Below are 21,629 nucleotides of genomic sequence, written 5' to 3'. Positions count from 1 at the left end.
AGAGGATCACCCCACACTCGCCTGTTGTGATTACGTGCACAAAGTGACTTGAGGAGAAGATACTCAAATATATATACAAGCAAGAACGTTAGCTATCAGCCACTTGGATAATAAGGACTAAGCAGAACAAATCACAAGCGAAAAAAAAAAAACGGCCCCACAGCTCCTCCTCCGCCTCTGTCCTCCCGTTTCGCCGATCTGATCACAACAAACAAAACACTGTGAAACTGTATAAATAGCACTCAAAGAAGAAATGATCGGCCGAGGACGGGAAAAGGGACAGAAACAAAAAAGAGACACGAGTACACACGATGTTCTTGCCTTGTATTCTCCCACGTATAAAAAAAGACTCTCTGCGCGAGGGAAACCCATAAAATCAAAAAACACCAGTGATGCCTTGATTACTGCTGTGCGCGTCGCAACGTCGCGTTTGTTTCCTTCTACTTTCTCTTCCCTATTCTACACGATCGAATGGGTTGCTTGTTGACGCGCTCCGTCGCCGTCACGTACGCGTGTGCGGCTGCGCTCACACAGCTTTTCATCTCCCCTTTTTTTTAAGAAGAAGAAGAACAAAACACTCAAAACGCGTTTAGCTCTGTTGAGCGGGATAAGCCAAGTAAGCATACGCAGCAGCTGATGTGTCTCTTCCCTCGTCCTTTCCGCATCGCTTCCTCGGGACCTTTCTTCGGCTCATGAGCCCCCTCAATATAGATATATATGGTGATACTTTCCTATTTTCGTTTTAAGGCACTGGACTGCCTCTACTGGTTGCGCCAGTCCCACTCATAGCTTCCACCGGCCACGTAACGCTTGACCGGCTTCGATGCCGTGGGGGGCGCTGCCTCATCGCCTTCCTGACCGTTAACCTGGCGCATGAGTGAGTGCGAAGAGGAGCGGGAGTGCTGTGTTGCGAGCTGAGGGGTACCAGGGCTCATCACCGTACCGGCGGGGGAACTTCCCGAATTCACGTGTGGGCTCATGCCCAGCTGCGATACCGCCCCGATAAACTTCGGCGTCGGCCACACGGACACGTCGTACGCCGTCACGTTCGGAAAGCCGACCGCCGTGCCGGGGGCACCCGACGTGGGCGTCTTTGCGTTCACGTGTGGGGCATACACCGGGGTCGAGGGGAAGCTGCCGCCACTCCCGTGGGCCCCGTCCCCCGCTACGGAGCGCAGCGGGGTGACAATGGTAGGCGCCCGTGTGGCCAACGGCGAGGGTCCTCCTCCCGTTGAGGTGGGCAGGCCCGGGGACACCCCGGCAGCAGCACCAGCAGAAGAAGAGGGTCCTCCGACACCACCGGCCGCGAGACTGGCCGCCGTCGGTCCCCGTCGCTTGCCTCCTGCCGCGGCTGATGCGGTGGTGTTCGGCGCCCCGTACGCGTAGCTGTAGAGCGCCTGCACCCACTTACGAGCCGTGTTTATGGCAGTGGATGTTACTGGAGTGGCGAGGTAGGCGGTAGTGGTGGTGGTGGTGGCGGGAGACGGCGCTGTCGCATTCGGCGTGTTGCCTGCATTGCCGTTACTCGTGTTGTTGGTAATGTTGGTGGCCCCGCCAGGATTGGCGTGCACACCGCCGTTCACACTGGCGGTGTTAGCACCACTGGATCCGCCCGCCATCGCACGAGAAGCCGGCAGCAGAGAGAAGAGTGCGCTGGCGATGGTCTTCGGCACCGGAACCGTCGGTTTGCTGCTGCTATTGTTCGTAGTGGCAGTGCCTGTGGTGTTGGTGGTGTTGCTGCTATTCGCAAACGTCGTCTTCGCAGCTGTGCTGGCCGATGCATTATTATTCGTATTGATGTTGTCTGCGCCGCGAGCACCCGTGGTGGCGGCGTTGTGGCCACTGCTGCTGCTGTTGTTGAGTGGGTTCGGCGCCGCCGCTACCGCCGTGTGGGTTGGAGTTCCTTGAGAAGGCGCATTCGCAGCGCTCGGCAACAGCCGCTTCTTGTTCCGGTTCGCGAAGTTCGGCACGGTGCCGTGAAAGTACGTCGTCCCGTCCCGCACGAAGCGATACACGTAGAAGTTGCCAACGTGTTCGTGGGTGTGCACAAGCCTCGTGTCGCTGGCCAGCAGAGCCGCCTCCGCCGCCGATGCGGGCGGGGTGGGGTAGGCCACGTCCGTCTCCCAGCCCTGCAGCGCCTCCGCCTCCTCCGCATCGCACACCTTCGTTACCCAGGACGGGTCCTCGGGGCCCGCCTCCCGCGCCTGCTTGCAATACGGCCGCATCGCTGCGAGCACCAAGCCCTCCAAGGGGATGGAGTGATCGGCAAACCACACCAGTCTCTCCGGGTCAAACCGCAAGATGTCGCCCTCGTTGAACCCCGGCAGGACGTCGCTGCCCATCACATAGACGTCTTTGGGGTGGATCATCACCACCGTGCCTGGCGCGGGAATGGGCGGTAAGTGTGTCTGATCGACCAGTCCGCGATAGCGCCAGTACCCGCTCTCCTCGCTCGGCAGCTGCAACACGCGCTCCTGCATCACCTCCGGCCGCTCCGCCAGCGACCAGCACAGCCGCTGCGCGAGGTCCTTCGAGACCCGGCCGTGGATCATCTGGTCCATCGTGATCCACATCTCCAGCTCGTCGGTGACGCCCTGTCCGACGCTGCGGTCGATGGCGGCCAGACCACCGGTGCTGTGGTTGCCCATCATCGAACCCGGCCCACGCCCCGTGGTGCTGTTGACGTTGTTGCTCATCACAGGCCCCGACGCGGCCTCGCTGAAGCTGCTGTTGCGGCTGGTGCCGGCGGTCGGGGTGCCGGCCTTCAGCACACCGAGGTAGCCCCAACGCCACTTCATCTCGTAGAGGAAGGAAAGGACGGGGATGTTCGTGAGCAGGCTGGAGAAGCTGAAGGTTTCCATCGGTGGTAGGAAAGGCTTCGGGGGACCCTGGGTATTGGGGGTGGGGGGGGAGAAGACCGGCGACCCTGCTGCATGAGGAGAGGTGGGCGAGGAGGGGGAGTACATAGGCGGGAGCGGCGGCACCGCCGTCGCACCACCGCCGACACCGCCACCTTGCGTGGTTTTGCTCCCGCCTCCGTACGGCGGCAGCGGCGACGGCGCCGCTGAAGTCGTCGAGCTCGGGTAGACGTTCGGCCCCTCCATCCGCACCCCCGTCTGTCGCTCAATCAGACCGGCCTGAATCATCTGATAGTAGTAGGTGCTCGCCGCGATGTACGTGACACGGCCCAGGTTTTGCTCGCCGGCGGATTTGGTGAGAAACACCATCGCCGCCAGCGGAGCCGCCACGGGCGGGGGCAGCGTCATGAGGTCCGTCGCCGCCGCGATCTGCGCCAGGTGGCGCGCGCCCTTCCGGCCGGCTCCACGTGAGCTGAGCAACGTGCCACCGCTGGCTGCCGTGAAGGTTGGTTTGCCGTTGCTGCCACCACCACCACCCACTAAGCTCCCGCTGCTGGCCTGACTGCTGGTGAAGGAGTAGGGGTCGTGGTGGTAGGTGCCGCCGCCGCCGGACGGAGAAGGGGGCTGCAATGACCCCGGCGTGAGCAGCGGAGGTGACATGGCACTGGCAGAGTCGGCCTGTTGGTGGGACATGCGCTTGGCGTCGTCGACGTCCTCCTGCATCGAGACGAAGCCGAAGCAGCCGACGATGTTGATGATGGAGCCGAACATGTACACGCCGTTCTCCAGCGCGGCCTGCATGTTGCTCATGGCGATCGTGGAGCTGCTCATGTGCGACGACGGAGACGTCGGAAGGGGGACCGTAGCGGCGGAGCCGTTCGCGGAGGAAGGCCGGGCACTTCCCGCTGCCGCGGCAGCATTGTGTAGGTGGTGCGCCTTGCCAATGTCGGAGCGAAACGCCACCGCACACAGCACCGGCAGCACCTTCCGCTGCTTCTTTCCGTCCGGCCCCATGGTGGTGTGCGGGTGCGCCAGGGCCCACTGATAGGCCTGCCGCATCTCCGCATCCGTGTCAAAGAGGACCTCCTCCACGTGCTCGATAACGCCGTGGTAGAGGGCCTCACGAGATGGAAAGGACTCGTCCTCGTCGGCGTCGTCGTCCGTGTCCTCGTCCAGATCATCATATTCGCCGTCGCCCCGGCCAGCACGATCCCGCATCGACGGGGCGCCCTCGGCGGCGCGGGCCTCCCGCGCCAGCTGACGACGGCGGCGCCGCTGCGCCCGCGTCTCCTCGCCCGGCAGTCGGTAGGAACTCTCGTAGTTCGGGATGCAGCTGAGGTCGCCGGGGTTGCCCGGACGGCGGAAGTAGTAGTTCACCGCGGCATCGCAGCGCGCCTTGTGAAACTGCACGAAGAGCGGGCAGTCCGAGCTGGGGAAGTACTCTTTTGTGAGTGGAATAAGAACGATGTCTTGCCGTTTGCTGCTACCGCCGCCGCCAGCAGAGGACGGGTTTGCTTGATTAACGTTGAAGAAGCCGCGGCGGATTGTTTCGCGGCTCGGTGCGACACCCATTGTGCGCTGCGCTGGGCACTTCTATACTCGCCCACTACTATATATATATATTCTTTTTAGACAGTTTACGCGCCACAACCAACCCAGAAAAGAAGTGCAACGTCTTTTCCTCCTTTCCCGCTCTCGCTCCGTTAGCTTTGAAAAAGAACAGACCAGAAAAAAAAGTACAGCGGTTATTTGTGCTGTTACGAAGTTATTTATGCTATTTTTTTTCTTTCTTAGAGCCGTTTAGATGTTCAGCATTGTCAATGGAGATGCGGCTGCTGCTGTAGTTTGTTTTCCTCCCCTTGTCGCTTCGTGCAAGATCGTGCTTGAGGGTTTATGGCGAGGTCTTGGCCAGTCAGTAATTTTCAGTTGTTCTTGGTGTTCTACACTTGCGCTTATCGTCACCCTATATGTACTTTTTTGGCGATGAGCTCTTTTTGGGGAGTATCTTATCGGCAAAAGCTATGCGTCGAAGGTCAGAGGTGGAAACGTGGAGGAGGGGAGGGGCAGAAGAGTTACAATTCGCCACGGCAAAGTCTTTCTTCTTTTGGGGAAGAGGATGAGGTGATGCTTCGGAAGCTTTCACTTCCTCCCGTCGATTGAGGTAGTAATAATAGTAAATAGCAAAAACACGCAGCAACCGCTGAGTAGAAGGAGCAGGTGGAATGGCAGACGTTTTCTGCCCCATCCTTCACCATTCGCGGTGTTCCATCCGGTTCAATGCGAGCAGCACCCAACCGCGGCAGCGTTTAACAAGAAAACAAGGATTCCGTCTCTGTGCACGTGCGCTCACGTGGAAAGACAATGTATTGAAGTCTGCAAGTGCGCGCCACGGCCTCACTCCCTAAATTCAATTTACATATATATATATAATTAATTATGGATGTGCGAGCGATGCGCTGCAACTCTCACCGTAAACAAAAGCCTCGAAAGAAGAACCCGCCAGAGAAAAGAGAGAAACCAAAGAAAAAAGGGCGGCCGAAAGGTAAACAAGCGCCAGAACACAGACCCAAAATGAGAAGTGATGAGGTTCAAATACGTACGCAAACAAAAGAGGAAAGAACACTGCAACTGCCTAGGACAAACTGTGGCACGTCAAAGAGCAAACCATCACACACGCACTACCGCGGCAACGCATCCGTCAGCCTCACAAAAAAAAAAGAAGATAGAGTGAAGAAAAATATATTTATCTTTAGAAAGATCGGTGAAGAAATCAATCGTGCCAATTGAGAATCACAAAAAAACAGCGCTTATTAATCTTCGTCACCCATGTCGAGCCCCGCCGTGCGCCAGTCCCAGCGATACGTGCCACTCCGCTTATCCATCAGTCGAGCCGTGCTCGTCGTCTCGCCGCTGTGCGTGCTGCTCGCCATACCGAGGTGGCGATGCGAGCGATGCGGGTGGCGGGGGGTGGAGTGGTCCCCGCCCACGCCGCTGTTCGCGCGCTCACGCATGGACCCGGCGTGGTTGCTGCCCGCCGCACCACCCCCCACTCCATGGAACACAATCGAGCAGGATCCCATGCTGGCGAAGCTGTGTGAGGGATGCATACTCGCCGGGCTGGCCTCCCCTTGCGCCTGTGAGCCTTGCGTGTTGTTTTGGTGGTGATGTCCGTTGCCATTGTCTGCCGTGAAGTCGCTGAAGAAGCTGGTGGTGGGAGAGTGCGTGTGGTGGTGGTGGTGACGCACGCGGACGTGCACGTTGACGGAGCTGCCGGCCGGACCGGCACCGGGGCTGCTCGCAACACCGACGTCCTCGAAGGTTGATATCTGCTGCTGATAGGGGATGCTGGCGTAGCGGGCGTGGTGGATCACAGGCAGCACCGGGGCATTGCTGTTGTTCGGGACGGGCGAAGTGAGGTCGTCCAATTGAAACTGCAGGGGTGAGCCGTCGCGGGGCGAGGGGACATTGTGGTGGTCACCTACGCCCTGCTGGCGATGCTTCGGGCTGCGCAAGAACGAGTCTTTTGTCTTGCTCGCGTCTCCATTGGCGGAACGATGGGCGCTCAGCGTGGGACTGGTAGCCAGGTCCTCGTAAAGCGGCAACGGAGGGGGGATGAGGTTGCCGCGCTCCCTCGCTGTCCGTGAGGAGAACGAGGCTGTGGCGTTGGCAGCAACAGCGGCTGAGGAAGAAGAGGCTGTGGCTGTCGGTAACGCCTCCACACCAAAGCTGACGTGACGCTGGAGAGGCGACGAATCGGTTTCCTGTCGGGCGACGGCCACCTGACCTGGATGAGCGCCACTCCCCTCCTCCTCCGCCAGCGACGTCGTCTTCGAATCGGATGTGTCCTCTGGTGCGGCCAGCGTGTGGAGCTCGTCGTGGATCTGCCCCGCCACATTCACTGCCCGATCGTTGTACCGGTAGTGCTCCTGCATGTCATTGTTGCTGACACCGCCTACACCTCTCTCCCCTTCCATCGGACCATAGCCGGCGTCGTAATAGTCCCCGGCATACCTGCCGCCCTGTGCGTAGCCGGTCGGATAGCCGTACTGGGGGTAGTAGTAGTAGTTCCCGTAGCCCGGCGGTACACGTCCACCATCGCCACCATCGCCACCCCCACTGTGCTCGCGGAACGGTGGTGGGGGTGGAGGGGGCAGCGAGGGAGATATTGTGCCTGCTGATCTGGCCGGTCCGTACGCGTAGTTCGTATCGTAGTCGTACCCAATGTGCCCACCTGCTGCTGCCGCCGTGCCTGGCAGTGGAGGCGGTGGTGGCGGCAACGGTTGCGGGTAGGCATCGTAGGACGGAGGTCCGCCGCCTCCGTAGGCGCCGTACCCAGGCGGGTAGGCGGTTGGATAGGCGTGGCCCGCACCGTAGCCCCAGCTGCCCCTTTCTGCGTACGACGGCGTTGGTGTGGCGGCGGCGGTGACGGTCGAGGGAGCCACCGATGACGGCTGCGGTTCGCTTTGACTTTTGTGAGCGCTGGCGGCGTGGCTGTGGCGAACAGCGTTGGGGTCGATCTCGCCAGCGGGGATGGGACGGGGTGGGACGGCGATTTTGAGAGGCTTCGGCACCGGCTCGGCGGCCTCCGTCGCGGATGCGGTGGTGGTCGTCGTCGTCGCCGACGTCACCGCCAAACTTGGTGGGCCGTCGGACGCTGCAGCCGCCTCCGTGTTTGCAGGAGCACCAGCCGCAGAATCCTCCGGTGGTTCTGGATGTGGTGTGTCGACCGAAATCTCAGCCTTGTCTTTCGTTGGCAAAAGTTGTTCCCTGGCATCGTGTGCCGCCGCCACGTTCGTTGTCGCCTCTTCGGCCACCTCAGCGTTGTTCTCCAGAGCAGCGGCAGCAGCAGCGGCGGCGGCCCTCTTCGCCTTCTTCTTTTGGTTCTTGGACATGACCGCCGGGGTTGGTGTGGCAACGACACCTGTTATGGCTGCCGTCTGTCCGTTATGAGGACTGGCGACCACCTTTTCCCCCACCGTCGATGCTGGTGTCTTATTCGCTGCGTGCTGCGGCGTTGCGGCCGGTGTTGCGCTTACTGGCTCCATCTTGTGCTCAGCGGGGTGCAGCTCTGCTTCTTTTGCGGCGTCGTTCACCCGTTCCCACGTGCCATCCGCCGTGTCAGCGCTCGCCTTTGGAGCTGCGAGAAACACCAGCGTCGCCGTCCCCTGCGCGACGACCGCCTTCGACGGCAGCTTCTTCTTCTTGGGGTGCTTCTTCCGAACCGGCTTCAGAAACGGCGGCGTAACCGCGATGATTCGGCTCAGCCCCTCCACTAAGTCCACCCGCCACAAGCACGACGTGCCATCGCCGACGATGCCGTCCGCCGCAGGCGGCACCACCGGCAGCTCGACGCCGTTGCTGATCACAACGGTCGCCACCGCCGCGTCCCCTGCAGCTGGGTCCGGTGCGCGCAGGACGCAGCCTTTGTAGGTGCCTTGTGCGGAGAGTTTCTGGCGCACCCAGTGCAGGTCCTCCGGCCCCGCCTCACGAGCCAGCTTGCTCGCGTTGCGCAGCTCGCCGAGCAACAACTCTTCCAACGGTAGCCGGCACACACGCAGCACGCGCTCCTCTGTCGGCGTGCTGTTGCTGCTGTCTATCACCGGCATCAGGCACACGATGGTGCCACCGCGGATCATCTCCTCCTCCACCCCGTTGATCGTCACGGTGCACAGATAGTCCTCCAGGGACGATGATGGGTAGACGGCGTGGCCGATGCTGCTCGGGTACGCCTCTGACGGCGTGGAAGGCAGCTCGCAGTCGTGCTCGTCGAGGTGGTAACCCCACATCACCGGGCTTCCTTTCCTCCGTACCCAATCCAATAAGGCCACCGTGGCGGAGCGTTGACTCGCCAGGTTGGGTCCCACAACCCAGAAGAGGTAGTGCCGGCTGTAGAGGCTCTTCCACTGGGTCAGAATATCCGCCGCGACGCCGGGGGAGGGCGGCGCCGGGGCTACCGGGTCGACGGGCCGTGGCGGCCACGTGCCCACCAGCATCTCCTCATCCGGCAGGCGGAAGGGAGAGAGGGAGTGCGGGACGAGTGCGGCCGTCGTCGTCGCGACCGCCTCTGCACTCGCTTTCGCACCATCACCCACCACCTCCTCGCTGCCTGCGGCGGGCTTTTTTATTGTTGTTGTCGCTGCGGCCGACGCCTCGCCCTCACCGGCGGGGTCGCGCACCTTATCGTGTGTCGCATCGGCCAAGACGGCGTCACCGCTACTGCTGCTCTTCGTATTGTTGTTGGCGGCGGCTCCGTGGCTGGGCTGGGTGCGGAACGCCTCCAAAGGGCTCAAATTGTGCAGCAGACAGGCCACGATGTACTCCACAATGGACTGCATAAACTGCGCCGTGCAGTGCACGTTCAGTACCGACTCGTCACCCGTTTCTGCCGTGTCAGCAGACGAGGTCAGCGTGCTCTGCAGCCACATGAGCCAACACCCGGGCGGCAGCATGTCGGGGTGTCGGGTAGGCCGGGCACTCACGTCGCCGCCCACCGCCGCAGCCGCCACCATTTCCTCGGTGGACTCTCGATGCTGCGGCTGCTGCTCCTGCTGGTGCTCATGGTAGTAGTACTGCACGTGAAAGAGGAACATGTTCGCGATGCAGGCACGCACCTCGCGCAGGAAGCAGAGAAGCGGCACGTTGGCGCGGCGGCTGCGCAGGACAAGGGCGGAGAGCGGCGGCGGCGCCCAGTAGCGCGCCTTGACGTGTGGAGGATCAGCGGCGTGCGTACTAGCACCCGCACCGGCAGCAGCGTCTCCGACGGCCTCGTCTTGTTTCTCATCGCCCCCAATGGTGTTCGCGTTCATCGCAGCAGCCGCAGCATCATTTTCGCCTTCTGCTTCGTGAAGAGGGTGTGGATGGTGGCCGCCCGCGCGGCTCGCCTCCGCCAGCATCTCGTGTGTCTGCGCAAAGGGCTTGTAAAAGAAGGACGCATCATCGAGTTTGCCCTGGTCATCCGCTGCGGACTTTTTATGGCTATGGTGGGCGTTGGGGTGAGCGTGTTGACCTGTGAGGTCGTGCGGGACGCAGTGCAGACAGGCGCGCTGCCACTGCTCCGCGTACGTGTAGATCGCCGAGAGCAGCACGTGCGTTCGGTTGTGATCGCCGGCGGACTTGGTCAGGAACATCTGCATTTCGTAGGGCGTGCTTGCGGTTTCCTCTCCGCGACGGTGGTGGTCGTGGTGGTGTCGGCGGCCGAAGCCGTGGACGTCGCCTACGAAGCCTGTGGCCTTCACGTAGCACCCCAGCACTTCGGAGCAGTCGTCCGGCACACTACTCGTCCCAACATGTACAGTCGACGTAGCAGTCGCTGTCGCACCACCACCAGCAGCAGCGGCGGCGGTATGGTTCGACGTCGATTTGTGGTACAGGAATGCCACCGCACACGGCATCGGCCGCACCGCGCTGGGATCGGCACGGTAGGCGCGCAGCATCTCCGCATTCGTGGCGTACACCAGCTTCTCCCCGCCATTGGTCACATAGGCGTCGTACATCGCCTCGCGCGAGAACGGAATGGCAGGGAAGATCTCCATCGGTGGGCAATGAAACGGAGCGCTGCCCACCTTGTCGGCGAGGTACAGCGGGGACTCGTCATCGCCGCAGCACTCCGCCGCGGGGTGCACCACCGGTGCGAGTGGGGAGGTCGGCGGCCTGCACGAGATGCCCTCCGCCCCGTCATCTGCGTAGAAGTAGTAGCGCACCGCCGGGTCGCAGCGTGCCTCGTACAGTTGCACAAACAACGGGCAGTCGGCGCTGGGGAAGAACTTCTTAAGCAGGGGAATGAGTACGATTTGCTGCCGCTGGCCATAGAAGGGCGGCTGCGGCAGCGAGTGCTCGATTGTTTCGCGGCTCGGTGCGGCGCCCATTGTCTGACTCTGTTTTGTTGTTGGTATTATTACTGTTCTCTTATTAACCTTTTTGTGTTTTTGTTTTAAATATATATGCTAGTGTGCTGTTCCTTTGAATTCGTCACGCATCAGCGGTGCAGCCTCAAGCATTCCAAATTATATTTCGCCCTCAACGCTCAACAATTAACACCACGCAGAGCACACGTAAGGAGCAAAAGAAAGTGTGTGTGTGCGTGTGCGTTGCTGCTGTTGCAGATGTAAAACCAAAGATAAGAAAAAGAGTACACACACACACCGACACGTTGTCCCCAGTGAATAAAGGCGACTGCCACACCCAGTTCCAGCTTCGTGTCGGCCTGCCTGGTTGGCCAAGAAGTTGAGGCAGTCGACAGCGTCTCACGACAAAAGCGCCACAAACAAATACAAAACAAAAAGTTCACAAGAACGATTCAAAAACAGATTCGCCACAACGGCTGTAAAAATTGAGGTGAGAACAGCGGAGTTGGAGGCACCCAGCGAGATGATAATTATGAGATTTTCTTTTTCAAGTAAATGATAAAGTATTTCGTGTAAAGATGAAATTCCAATGTGATACCGCGCGAAGGCGTCGACGGTGCGAACCGCGAAAAAAAAAAGGGACTTGTCACTGCTCCGGTGTTTTGACAAATGAGCCCTTGCAGTGAAGGCAACGAAGAAAAAGGGGGAGAAAGTGTGTGTTTGACGTTATACGTATGTACTTAACAATATGATGACTGGACTTCTCGTAAAACAAACTGAAAAAAAGAAGAAGCAAGAAGAAGAAGATATGTTGAGACTTCAAGACCTTGGCGTACGGCTGGCGAGATGGCGCATCCACCGACAGGCAACAGCAGTGCGCGCAGGGAAGCAGCGAGCGTCAACACGTTAAGGAAAAAACACGAAAGTTGCAGAAAAAAGAAAGGTGAAGAGAGAAAAAGGGATAAAGGTATTTTGTTGGGGCGCCGTTCTTTTTCTTGTTGTTATTGTTTGGGTTGATGAACGTCAGAGCGACTGCTTTGGAGATGGCGAAGCACACACACACGCACACGTGACGCAGTTCCTTTGAAGAAGGAATCCTACGCCTATGAAGAGTGCTTGCTGCTTTGTGCGGACCGCGGGAAGACGTGAGGGCATGTGTAATACATGAGGAAGAAAAAAGGTAGGAAGGAGGGGAAAAAAGGCAGAATAGTAAGGATTCAAACGAGAGTTTGTTTGGTTGTAATCGTCAAGCAGCAGTACGAGGCTGCGTAGCAAACCTCTGCGTGTGCACATCTCAGAAGCGGCAGTGTGTTCTGCAGGTGTACTCTGCGGGAAACAGTGAGATGCATGTTCTGCCGCAGGTGCACAGCAGTACTGGCAGAGGGCGCTTCACAACGACTCCGTGTAACGCATTCCTAGGGTGTGTGTCGAATGACAAGCGACAGCCGTCATGACACACACGCACAGCTAACAAACACAGCGGAAACCTCATTTGGGCTTTTACTTGGTGTTGTTCTTCCTTTATCTCCCTCATACGGAGTTCGTAGTACCGCGTGTCTGAACGAAGCATGCAGCGGGAAAGAAGAGAAGCAAGAAACAAGAAACGCTTTCCACATCGGAATAGTCGATTTCAATTTAGTAGACCAGGAAGAAAAGGAAAAAAAAAGGCAAGCGAAGAACTGCAGCGGAAGACGAAGTGGAGGTGCCGCACCTCCGCGGATGCCCCGCTGCGATTCGACAGAACGAAGAAAGCGCCATCACGTTAAACCAAAAAAAAAAGAAAAACAAATTTTTCTGTGCTTCGTGTGTTTTCCTTTATTATAGAAAAGCACAAGAGGTTGAAGCCGAGAGTTTTTCTTTCAGCGCCAAAAATAGAGGAGTAGACTGCTTCAACACCCTTTCCTCTCGATTTAACGTTGCGGAACGCATTTCCATACCCACCACCGCTTTCGCAGTCGTTTTGGGACCAACGGGGGGGGAGGGGTAAGAAACACAAACGGTGTCGAAGATGTGGAGATCAAGAAGAGAAAACTTTTAGGCGTTGATAGATACACAGCAAAAAGTCGGTCATGGGATTGAGCTGCGGGGGGAGATGTGCGCCGGAGAAAACAGGCTCTATTTCGACAGCAGGCAAGGGTATGGAAGCGCGCGCTGTTCGTTGAGACGATGTCTCTCGCTCCTCGGTCGCACACGCACAACAAATACATAACAACAGTAGGAATGCAGCATAAAAGAGGAGGGAAAGTGCACACAATAAATATATCTGTAAATCTATTCAACCATTTGATTTAGCTTTTGATGGTGACGAGTGCGGCGCTGCAAAACGGGCGACGGAGAGAAACCCAAAAAAAAAGGGCGCGGAGCGACGTTGGGAAGAAAAAGGGGTGTATGAAAGGAAAAAGAAATTGGCCAAAGTAGGCCAGGAGGCCTCCGAGCCGATCACACAAAGAACTCTGCGCCACAGCACCGCTCCAACAGATCCAACAGCGTTTGCAAATGAAAAAGGGACAACGAAAAGGACAACAAAAGAGGAAAAACAAATATCCAAAGAAATAAAGAGAAACCCGGCGTGAGGAGCGAGGGAGGTGAGCTGGATTCCTCTCCCTCGCTCCACTGCTGTTGTGAGAGGAGGACAACAGCACTTTACTCTGTTTTAGCCGAAGAAGATAACTATAAACACGTGAGAGCACCTTTGCGCAGAGCCTATTATCAACCAAGGAAAAAAGAGAGAGAGAAAAGTGTGCAGGCGATAGTCGAATTGTGAAGAGTTGTTTATTTGAGAGAGCGATACGCTTTACTTTCCCACTTTTTGTACTACAAAGTAAAAACATGAAAAGCGAAAACGTTGAACCGATGGAGACGAGATCAGCAGAGCATCCGAGATGATCGGCGGAGAAAAGGGAGAAAAAGGAGGGGGAGAGAAAAAATAAACGTGAATACAACGCCGGCTTCAGCAACAGAAAAACCGATGCGCACACTTTGGTTTTCTACAGACGTGTGTGTGTGTGTGTGTGTGTGTGTAGGTGTATGTGCTGGGAGAAAGAGCTATTTTTTAAAAAGGCACGGAAAATTAATTCTCTACAGTTCTTCTCCGCAGATTTGCGCCGTGCTGCGCGCACACCGTCTGTCGCTTTTCCGAAGGGTGTCCGTGCCGCTTTAAAAAAAAAAAGGGTCAAGTCCTTAAAAGCTTAAAAGATTTCAAGAGCACTATAAGAAAAACAAACGCTTAAAAACAATATATACAATCATTTTTTCTATCCTGGTAGATTATAAGCACAAATCAAAAGAAGATCTCTGGATCGCATCGATCAGCAGAACAGTCGGATGTTCCTGCTATCCTCGGCTCTTGAAACGTCAGGCATCACACGACACGTGGAGAGAAAAGGAAAAAATAAAACACCGCAGCTACAACGATCAAACCAGCCATTATTATGATTATTACTGACCTCTTTGACAGGCGTTGCAATAAGCTCTGAAATATATTTTGCTATGCGCTGTCTTTTTGTCTTTGCGGCTAACAATAATAGAAAAGCTAGTTAGGGATATCAACGGGGGAAAACGATCGATCAGGACGAGCCGGTGTTCGTATTATGAGAAACCCCGACAGGAGAAAGGAGCATGCAATCTGCACATACATATCACAAGGAAGCTCAAAGCGATTTGGCTTTGCCAGCCTTTTTACTTTTTTTAAGGGAAGGAGGGGAGGGGAGGATTCCTTCGAGAAACCTACGGACACTTTACGTGGCAGTTTGAAAGGAATAGTAACAGAAAAAGGAGCGCTGATTGCGTTAGAATGAACATTTCACGGAGGCTTCTTCACATGGAAACCGCAAAACGCAAAATGAGAAATCGAACATGGTCGTTGGAGCTCGCTACAGCGCAGGCAGCCGACGTAGCTTGTTCACAAACACACCAAAGAGCCGAAGAGTAATGGAAGACAGAAAACAAGAAAAAGACATGTTCAGCAGCACTGAGACAAACATCGTGGTGAAAGCAGTAGAACTGATTAAGGGGTAATGATGGTGATGAAGAACAATGTGAGGGGGGGGGAGGTTGGGATCAAGAAAACAGTTCTTATGACAACGTATCTTTTTGCGGAGGTGAAAGAAGTCTCAGTATGAAAAGAGTAGAAGATTGTAAAGGAAAAAAGAAAACGTAAATAAAGATAACAGGGGGAACATTGGAGTGTGAGGCAGCCCAGTGACGCTTACCTCACTATGCCATTAGTGGGCCAGATCAAAGTACCCTAACTTTCAGGGAAGCCGAAATCTGCATTGTGTATAACGAAGGAAGACAACAAGAAAAAAAACGGGAAAGGGAAAATAAAGGAAGAGAAAAAAGCGACAGGAACAAAAAAAAATCTGCAAGAGAGAGTTCGCATTATGTGTTGTCCAGTTTCTAGAAATGCTGTCTCCTCAAGGAAAGACGCATCTTAAAGTCAACAAGTGAGAAGAACATTAAAGAGAAGTTTCATTTCAAAACAAAAAAGGGGGAAATACGAAGAAAAAAAGGGTCGTTAATGCAGGCAACACCAGCAGAAAACTAAAGAGAATGCGATGTGCGGAAAAGCATAACAAACTGTTAATTATATATAAGTCATGTTTTACCGTGGAAGGTAAACAACGGTGTTCATAAACTGCTGCGGCGGCAGCGCCGTCACGTGGTACTGTGGAGGCGACGGTGCGGTAGTGGTGGTGGCGGTGGCGGGCTGCAGAGCACACAACTGTCCGTTCACCATCACATAACTCGGCATTTGTGGGGCCGGCGGTGCGGGAGGCGTAAAGCTCGCGGCGCGTGCCCCGTTTGAATGGCCCTTGTCCATCACCACCTCTGTCAGCGGCACCAGCTGTCCCTGCGCGTTCACGATGTAGGAGACGGCGGTCGGCACATTCGCTGCGGCGGAGAGGGACATGTTGCTCGTTACGGAAAAGTCAGCCATGCTGAGGGAGTCCCCCATTCCACGACTTGCCGGGCCTACTACGTGGCCCACCATCGACATCTGCACGTTTCCTCCGTGCTGCGGCCGTGGATGCTGCGGCGCCGCTGCTACGTACGCCGGCAGCGGTAATCCATGTGGTGCGTGTGGCTGCAGGGAGATCTGCGAGGGCTGACCAGGAAAGAGGAAAGGCACGCCGTAAACGAATTGCCCCGCCGCTGGTGCGGTGGTCGAGGGGACGTTGCCGCTTTGGAACAAATACACCGGCCCGCTGCGAGGGACGGCGTTGCTGGCTTGCGGACTTGTGTTAGCTGATGCGGCGGGGTGAGAGGCAATGTAGGCGGGAGGTTGTTGCTGCTGATTCATGTTCACAAGCTCCGGTGAGGAACTGTACGCGGGGTATATTATGGGAAGGCCGATGCGCTGCTGCTGCTGCAGTTGCGGAGGAAACGCAGTGGTGCTGTTGCCCAGTGGTAGTGCAGATCCCATGCTACTGGTGCTGTTGTTGGGGTTGGTGGTACTGCCGTCCAGCCTCCTCACCGCACCCGTGTCCGAATGCACGCTGTTCTGCGGGTCCACATGCACTTCCGCCGGTGCATCGTTTCTGCTTGCTCGCCTGCCGCCGCTGCGCCCGGATCGGGTGCCGGACGCACCACCACCGCCGCGGATCTGCGCCCGGTTCGTGTTCGCAAACTTCGGCACCGTGCCGTAGAAAAAGTTCTCCTGCCCGCGGCGGAAGTGCCAGACGTAGAAGGAGCCCTCGTGCACTGGGCAGTTGTGGACATCGTCGTGCACCCATCGCGGGTCGTCGACGCCCGCCTCACGCGCCAGCTTGCACTCATCCCGCACGAGGGAGAGCAGCACGCTCTCGATAAAGATGTTGTCGTCAATGCGCCAGCTGCCCTTACGCAAGACCGGCGTGTCCCTCTCCTCTTCCTCCTCCTTCACGAAATTCGGCATCGGTGGTGAGGGCGCCACGGAGTCGTCGTCCGTGTTCAGCCGCAGGAAGTTCGCCTGCGAGGATGACATGGACGCGCTATCGTAGCCGTCACCGTACCCAGCCTCTTCCTCTGCCGCCGGGTCCCCCACGTGCCACGGCACTTCACCCCCGGCCAGAGGCGAGGGCGGGGTGTAGAAGGAGAGGATGTCGCCCCGGCGCACCGCAAAGGTCTCCACGACGGTGCGGGCAGCCGCCGGCACCCCGCGCTCAACCTCGAGCTCCTCGACGCCGTCCTTCTGCCCCAACGAGGGTGTGTGTGTCGGCCCATCTGCCGCGTCAACGGAGAGGCGGTCCACCACCGTCACGGTGCCGTCCCTGCACGTCACATAGACTTCGTTGGGGGCGCGGCTGTACGCCGAGAGCGACGTCGCAGGACGTGTCAAGTAGCCCTTCACAATGTAGGTCACCTTAGGAGCCGTGCTGTTGCTGGCGTTCGCCGCCGCATCGGCCTTCGCGGCGGAAGTTGCCGCCTGTGAGATGCGTGTCCGGTCCACCGCGTCCAAGTCACGGACGACCTCACTGTGTGCTCTGCCCGCGTTGCGGCTCTTCTCCTCTTGCGGTGGTCCGCTGGCAATGGGAGGCACCGTGGAGGACGCATCTTTGCTGTCCCGCGACGTGTCCTTGTGCGCTTCGCTCACGCGCCGCTGATGGGCCAGCTGCTTCGCCAGTCGCTGCTCTGCCTTCGCATTGAGGAAGGAGACGAAGTAGTAGGCGAAGGCCGGCAGCATGGTGCCCATGTACTCCTGCGTCACCGCCCCGTGCAGGCAGTGCTCATCGATGTATAACTTCGAGTCCTTCGGGCTCTCCAGGACGGCCGCCGTGCGGTCACGCATCTCACGCAGAAAGCACAAGAAGGGGATGTTCGTCTTGAAGCAGGTAAAACGAGCCGCCATGCATGGCACCTTCGGCAGCCCAATCACCTTACAGCACTGGTGGTAGTAGGTGTAGGCCGCCAGCAGCACCACGCGCGACATGTTGTGGTCACCGGCAGATTTTGTGATGAGGGTCTGCATCTTCAGTGTGTCTCGCGGCGTGAAGGGGATGATCGGGTCGCCGGCTCTCTGCAGCATTGCCGTGGTGTCGCCCACCACGCCAATCACCTTCACGAAGGCCGTCGACCCGCGGCCGTGCGCGGGGAGCTGCACGCTGCCCTCCGGCACATAGTTGGCCCCCTCATAGCGAAACACCACCGCACACAAGATGGGCCGGATGCGATACGCGTCGCCGGAGGCGTAGGCCGCCCGCACATCCGCGTTCGTCGCGTACATCCCTTGCCGGGTGAGCTGCAGCAGCAGCTGATGCAACTCCGCGCGTGAGTTCACGACATCGGGAATGTGGCTGAGGTCGCCGTTGGGGCCATCGAAGCTGGGGCGGACGTAGTAGCGCACGGAAGGGTCGGTGTACGCCTCGTAGAGCTGCTTGAAGAGCGCGCAGTCGGGGCTGGGGAAGAAGTGCTCGATGATGGGGATGAGGGCGACTTGTCGGACGCCGCCCTGCGGTGGCCGAAACGGCGCGTCGCAAAGGATCTCAGCACTGGGAGCGCAGCCCATGTTCGACGGTTCGATTCCGCACTATTTCCCTCTTTCTATTATTTAGGTTTTATCGTAAGCCCAACGCTGAGAACTGAGGCAGATAATAATAATAATAATAATAATAACAAACTATTTCAAAAGAAAACGAAAAAAATACAACAAAACAAGAATTTAAAAAAGGGAAGCGATTACTTGTAATGCACTGGGCAGTACTCACTTCATTCAGCAAGTCGAAAGGGGGGGGAGTTTCCGGCACGGGAAAAGAAAAACGGAAAGCGATGAGATACAATTGTTTTAAAAAAAGAAATCCACCCTTCGGGTTCTCAAAAGGAGCCGAAACGATGTCAGATTTCCAGCACGGAAAAAAAAGAAGGGTCAAGCAAAGCGAGAATCCAAGCTTTTCTTCTTTTCGTTCTCTTTTCCTTCGTGGAGAAGGGCCAGCAGTCAGGAGTACCAAAAGTAGGCTAAAAGACAAAACCAGGTACGGTATTTCTCGTGAACGCTGTCTCTGCTTTTATATATACAAGTGGGTACTATACTGTTTTAAAAAAGCGGTGGAAGTAAGTAAAGTGTGCAGTGGGTCCGCCGGTTGTATTCGAAGTGCCCTACGCCCTTTGAGACGGGGGGAGAAAGAAATGAGAATTAATGAAATACGTGTAAGAACTACGTGCCGACGAGTATTGTTAGGCGCATTAAAATTGGGTTTCGTGTTTCTGCCGCTATTGTCACTCCGCTTTGACAGCAGGAACAGAGTGATGAAATTGAAGGAAGAAGAAGAATCGAATCGTTCCGGGAAAAGGTGGAAAAGGGAAGAAGAGGAAAAGAAGAGGCAGATGCGGTCTTAGCCAGAGGGCTAAGAAAACCTGTGTGTGTGCGTGCGTGCGTGTTTGAGCCCAATGGTGAGCTAAAATATGGTGGTAGAACGTTTGTTCTTTCAGATAAAAGAAGGAGAAAAAAAAAGTAATTCGGTCGTTGAGCGAATGACGCTTTTTATTTTGTTTCTTTGAGCGTTTCAAATGATAAATTAAGAGAAGCAATTTTTTTAAAATAAATCTTTAAATACTCGAATATTCAGGCGCAGTGAGTTTGCTGTGTAGGCGTATTGGTGCCTCGTGAGCCGTGAGGAAAAAAAAAGATCGTATTAACTGCGCGTTGGGCACCGCTTATCTTCTTCAGTAGAAAACAAAAGGAAGCGGCAGAGTGTTTTTCCGATTTCGCCGACGGTTGCCCTGCACTTAATTGCAAGTCGTTCTTTGTGGGAAAGGGAAAAATAAAGAGATGGTGACAGACGGCAAAAACGGTGCAGTAAAACCAAAATTAAAGAAGAAAGAAGATAAAAACCTCTGGCGAAGCAGACGAGATCGAGAGTAATCTAAATATAGATATATATATAGCTAACCGCTTCAATGCTTCCTTCAACGGATTTCTCGCCGTGCTTTGAGGAGAGGACGTTCGTACGAAGATAGAGGATACACGAGAAATAATTAAAAAAACGGGGAGAGTGTTGTGAACGAACGCACTACACGTTGGTGCGAAGACGTCGTGTCTACAATGCACTCTTCACACCCGCCAAAGAAAAAGGGGGGGGACGTTCGGACTACGACAATCAGCAACGAGAACAAAGAAGAAAAATACATACACACATATATATACATATATAAGCGATCAAGAGAAACAAATAACTTTTGCTGTTTGTATGAGGCGTGAAACAGAAGAGAAAAAAAAGAAGAGAAAAGGAAAGAAAGCTGCGGAGTGGCTGAGGAGACGCGAAGGCAGAAGAAACTGAACGGCTGCTTTGGTCGTCTTGCACTTCGTGTTGCAGGGCGCGACTTCTTCAAAAAAGAAATTGCCTCGATACGGTTGTGCACTACTACAGAAGGAGAAGAAGGAGAAGGAGAAACATTCGGAGTGGAATAAGAGAGTGGTGCATGAATAGATAAAAGCACGTCTTTTTTTTTCTTGCAGCTGTGGGCGCATTGAACTGCGAGAGAAGAAAAGGCAGCTCGAAGAGCGTGAGTGACGTGCTTTCAGCGTCTCTGTACACTTCCTGGCGCAACTATCCGTCTCGTCGTTGTACGAACGACTCCTCCCATGCGCACGAGCAACGGTTGTGAAGGAAGAGAAGAGCTGCCGGTGCTTTACTCCGAATTCGTGAAGAAGCATCAACTTTTTACTTGCTTTTGTCTACAGCGTAATAATCCACATACTTGCCATACCTCTCCTCTAGACCTCAACTGTCTGTGTTGCCATCAACTGATGAGAACGCAGCATAATATGGAAATTTTTGAAACTAAAAACTCGAAGAGCAAAGGTGAACACAAAAAAACCTTTATTGAGATAAACAAGAGCACAAAGAAAACAAAAGCAAACGTCTTTTTTGGGGTTTGTTAAATAATTAAAAAGAAATACTGTGTGTTAATGAGCGGAAGCGAATCCGCAGAAGGAAACAGAACCTCAAGTCTGCTAAACCAACGGGGTGGTACGCTCGGTAAACCGTTCTTTAAAAAATAGAGTCACCTTGTGTGCTGCTTTTGTTGGGGGCCGATTGAATCGTGCGATTTCGCTCGTGAAAACTCAGAAAACAAAAATGAAGATGGATAGCACGGCGTGTACTTCTGCTGTGAACAGGTGTCTTTCTTTCTTTCTTCTTCCATATCATGACCTACCTGTAAACGTGCCAGAAACGTGCGACAAAAACAAGAAGAAAGGAGGAGTGAGGTGAATGGAGCCTCGCAGCACAGCACCAACGCGAAACACATGTTGGGAAAGACTTGGTGGTTTGGCAGCGGAGAAGCAATCGAAGACCACAACGACTCCCCCACAGCCCTCAGCAACACACAACCGAAGTAAACGACACAACGCCGAAAGAAAAGGAAAACAAAAAAAGGAAGAAGAGCCTCCAAGTCAGAAAAGGGGGGAAGAAAGCAAACGTAAAACAAGTATAGGTGATTTGGGACCATATGTGTGCTTTTCGTGGGGGAGCGCATACTTTTCCGAACATGACAAGGTGCAGGGAAGGAGAAGGTTCAAGCAAGAAAAAAAAAGAGTAGAGTATATAGTTCATATATATAGTTCATATATATGGCAGCTTTTGTAAGCTTTGTGATCATCGTGGCGATATCGCTCACCAGGCAAAAAAAAAAAGAGGCGCCAAAGCACGGTGAAATAAAAAAAATAAATAAAAAACTCCCTTTTGTCCCTTTCGTCTTCTTTTGTTGTCGTTTTTCGAGAAATACGAAGAAGAAAAGGGGGAAACTTTATTTATCACGTTTTCGACGAAGGAATTGAAAACACACAAAAGAAAGGCTTCTGTAAGTACAGATGCAACTACACCATGGCCATTCCATCAGATACATCAGGATAACGAATGCCCAACAGCGCATTTGACAATAATGAAAAGGAAGATCAAACAAAGGAAAGCTACACATTTAATATGTAAGAGTAAGATTTGATTTTTTT

At 55.2% G+C, this 21,629-nt stretch overlaps 3 protein-coding genes across 3 annotated transcripts; all 3 read right to left on the bottom strand.

Annotated features, from left to right (window-relative positions):
- Positions 1 to 761: 761 nt before the first annotated feature.
- On the bottom strand, positions 762 to 4,430 carry ABB37_05948 (hypothetical protein; the record flags this gene model as incomplete). Its single annotated transcript, XM_015804189.1, has 1 exon — positions 762 to 4,430. One exon carries the CDS (start codon positions 4,428 to 4,430, stop codon positions 762 to 764), a length of 3,669 nt encoding a protein of 1,222 aa, XP_015657323.1.
- A 1,238-nt stretch (positions 4,431 to 5,668) lies between these two features.
- Positions 5,669 to 10,723, bottom strand: ABB37_05947 (hypothetical protein; the record flags this gene model as incomplete). The annotated part of the gene is made up of 1 exon (XM_015804188.1): positions 5,669 to 10,723. One exon carries the CDS (start codon positions 10,721 to 10,723, stop codon positions 5,669 to 5,671), a length of 5,055 nt encoding a protein of 1,684 aa, XP_015657322.1.
- A 4,582-nt stretch (positions 10,724 to 15,305) lies between these two features.
- On the bottom strand, positions 15,306 to 20,042 carry ABB37_05946 (hypothetical protein; the record flags this gene model as incomplete). The annotated part of the gene is made up of 1 exon (XM_015804187.1): positions 15,306 to 20,042. The coding sequence occupies exon 1, from the start codon at positions 18,186 to 18,188 to the stop codon at positions 15,306 to 15,308; it is 2,883 nt and encodes a 960-aa protein (XP_015657321.1). The 5' UTR covers positions 18,189 to 20,042.
- Positions 20,043 to 21,629: the final 1,587 nt, after the last annotated feature.

Source organism: Leptomonas pyrrhocoris (assembly GCF_001293395.1).
Source record: "Leptomonas pyrrhocoris isolate H10 chromosome Unknown, whole genome shotgun sequence".
Lineage (NCBI taxonomy): Eukaryota > Euglenozoa > Kinetoplastea > Trypanosomatida > Trypanosomatidae > Leptomonas > Leptomonas pyrrhocoris.
This window is presented reverse-complemented; position numbering and strand designations above follow the sequence as displayed.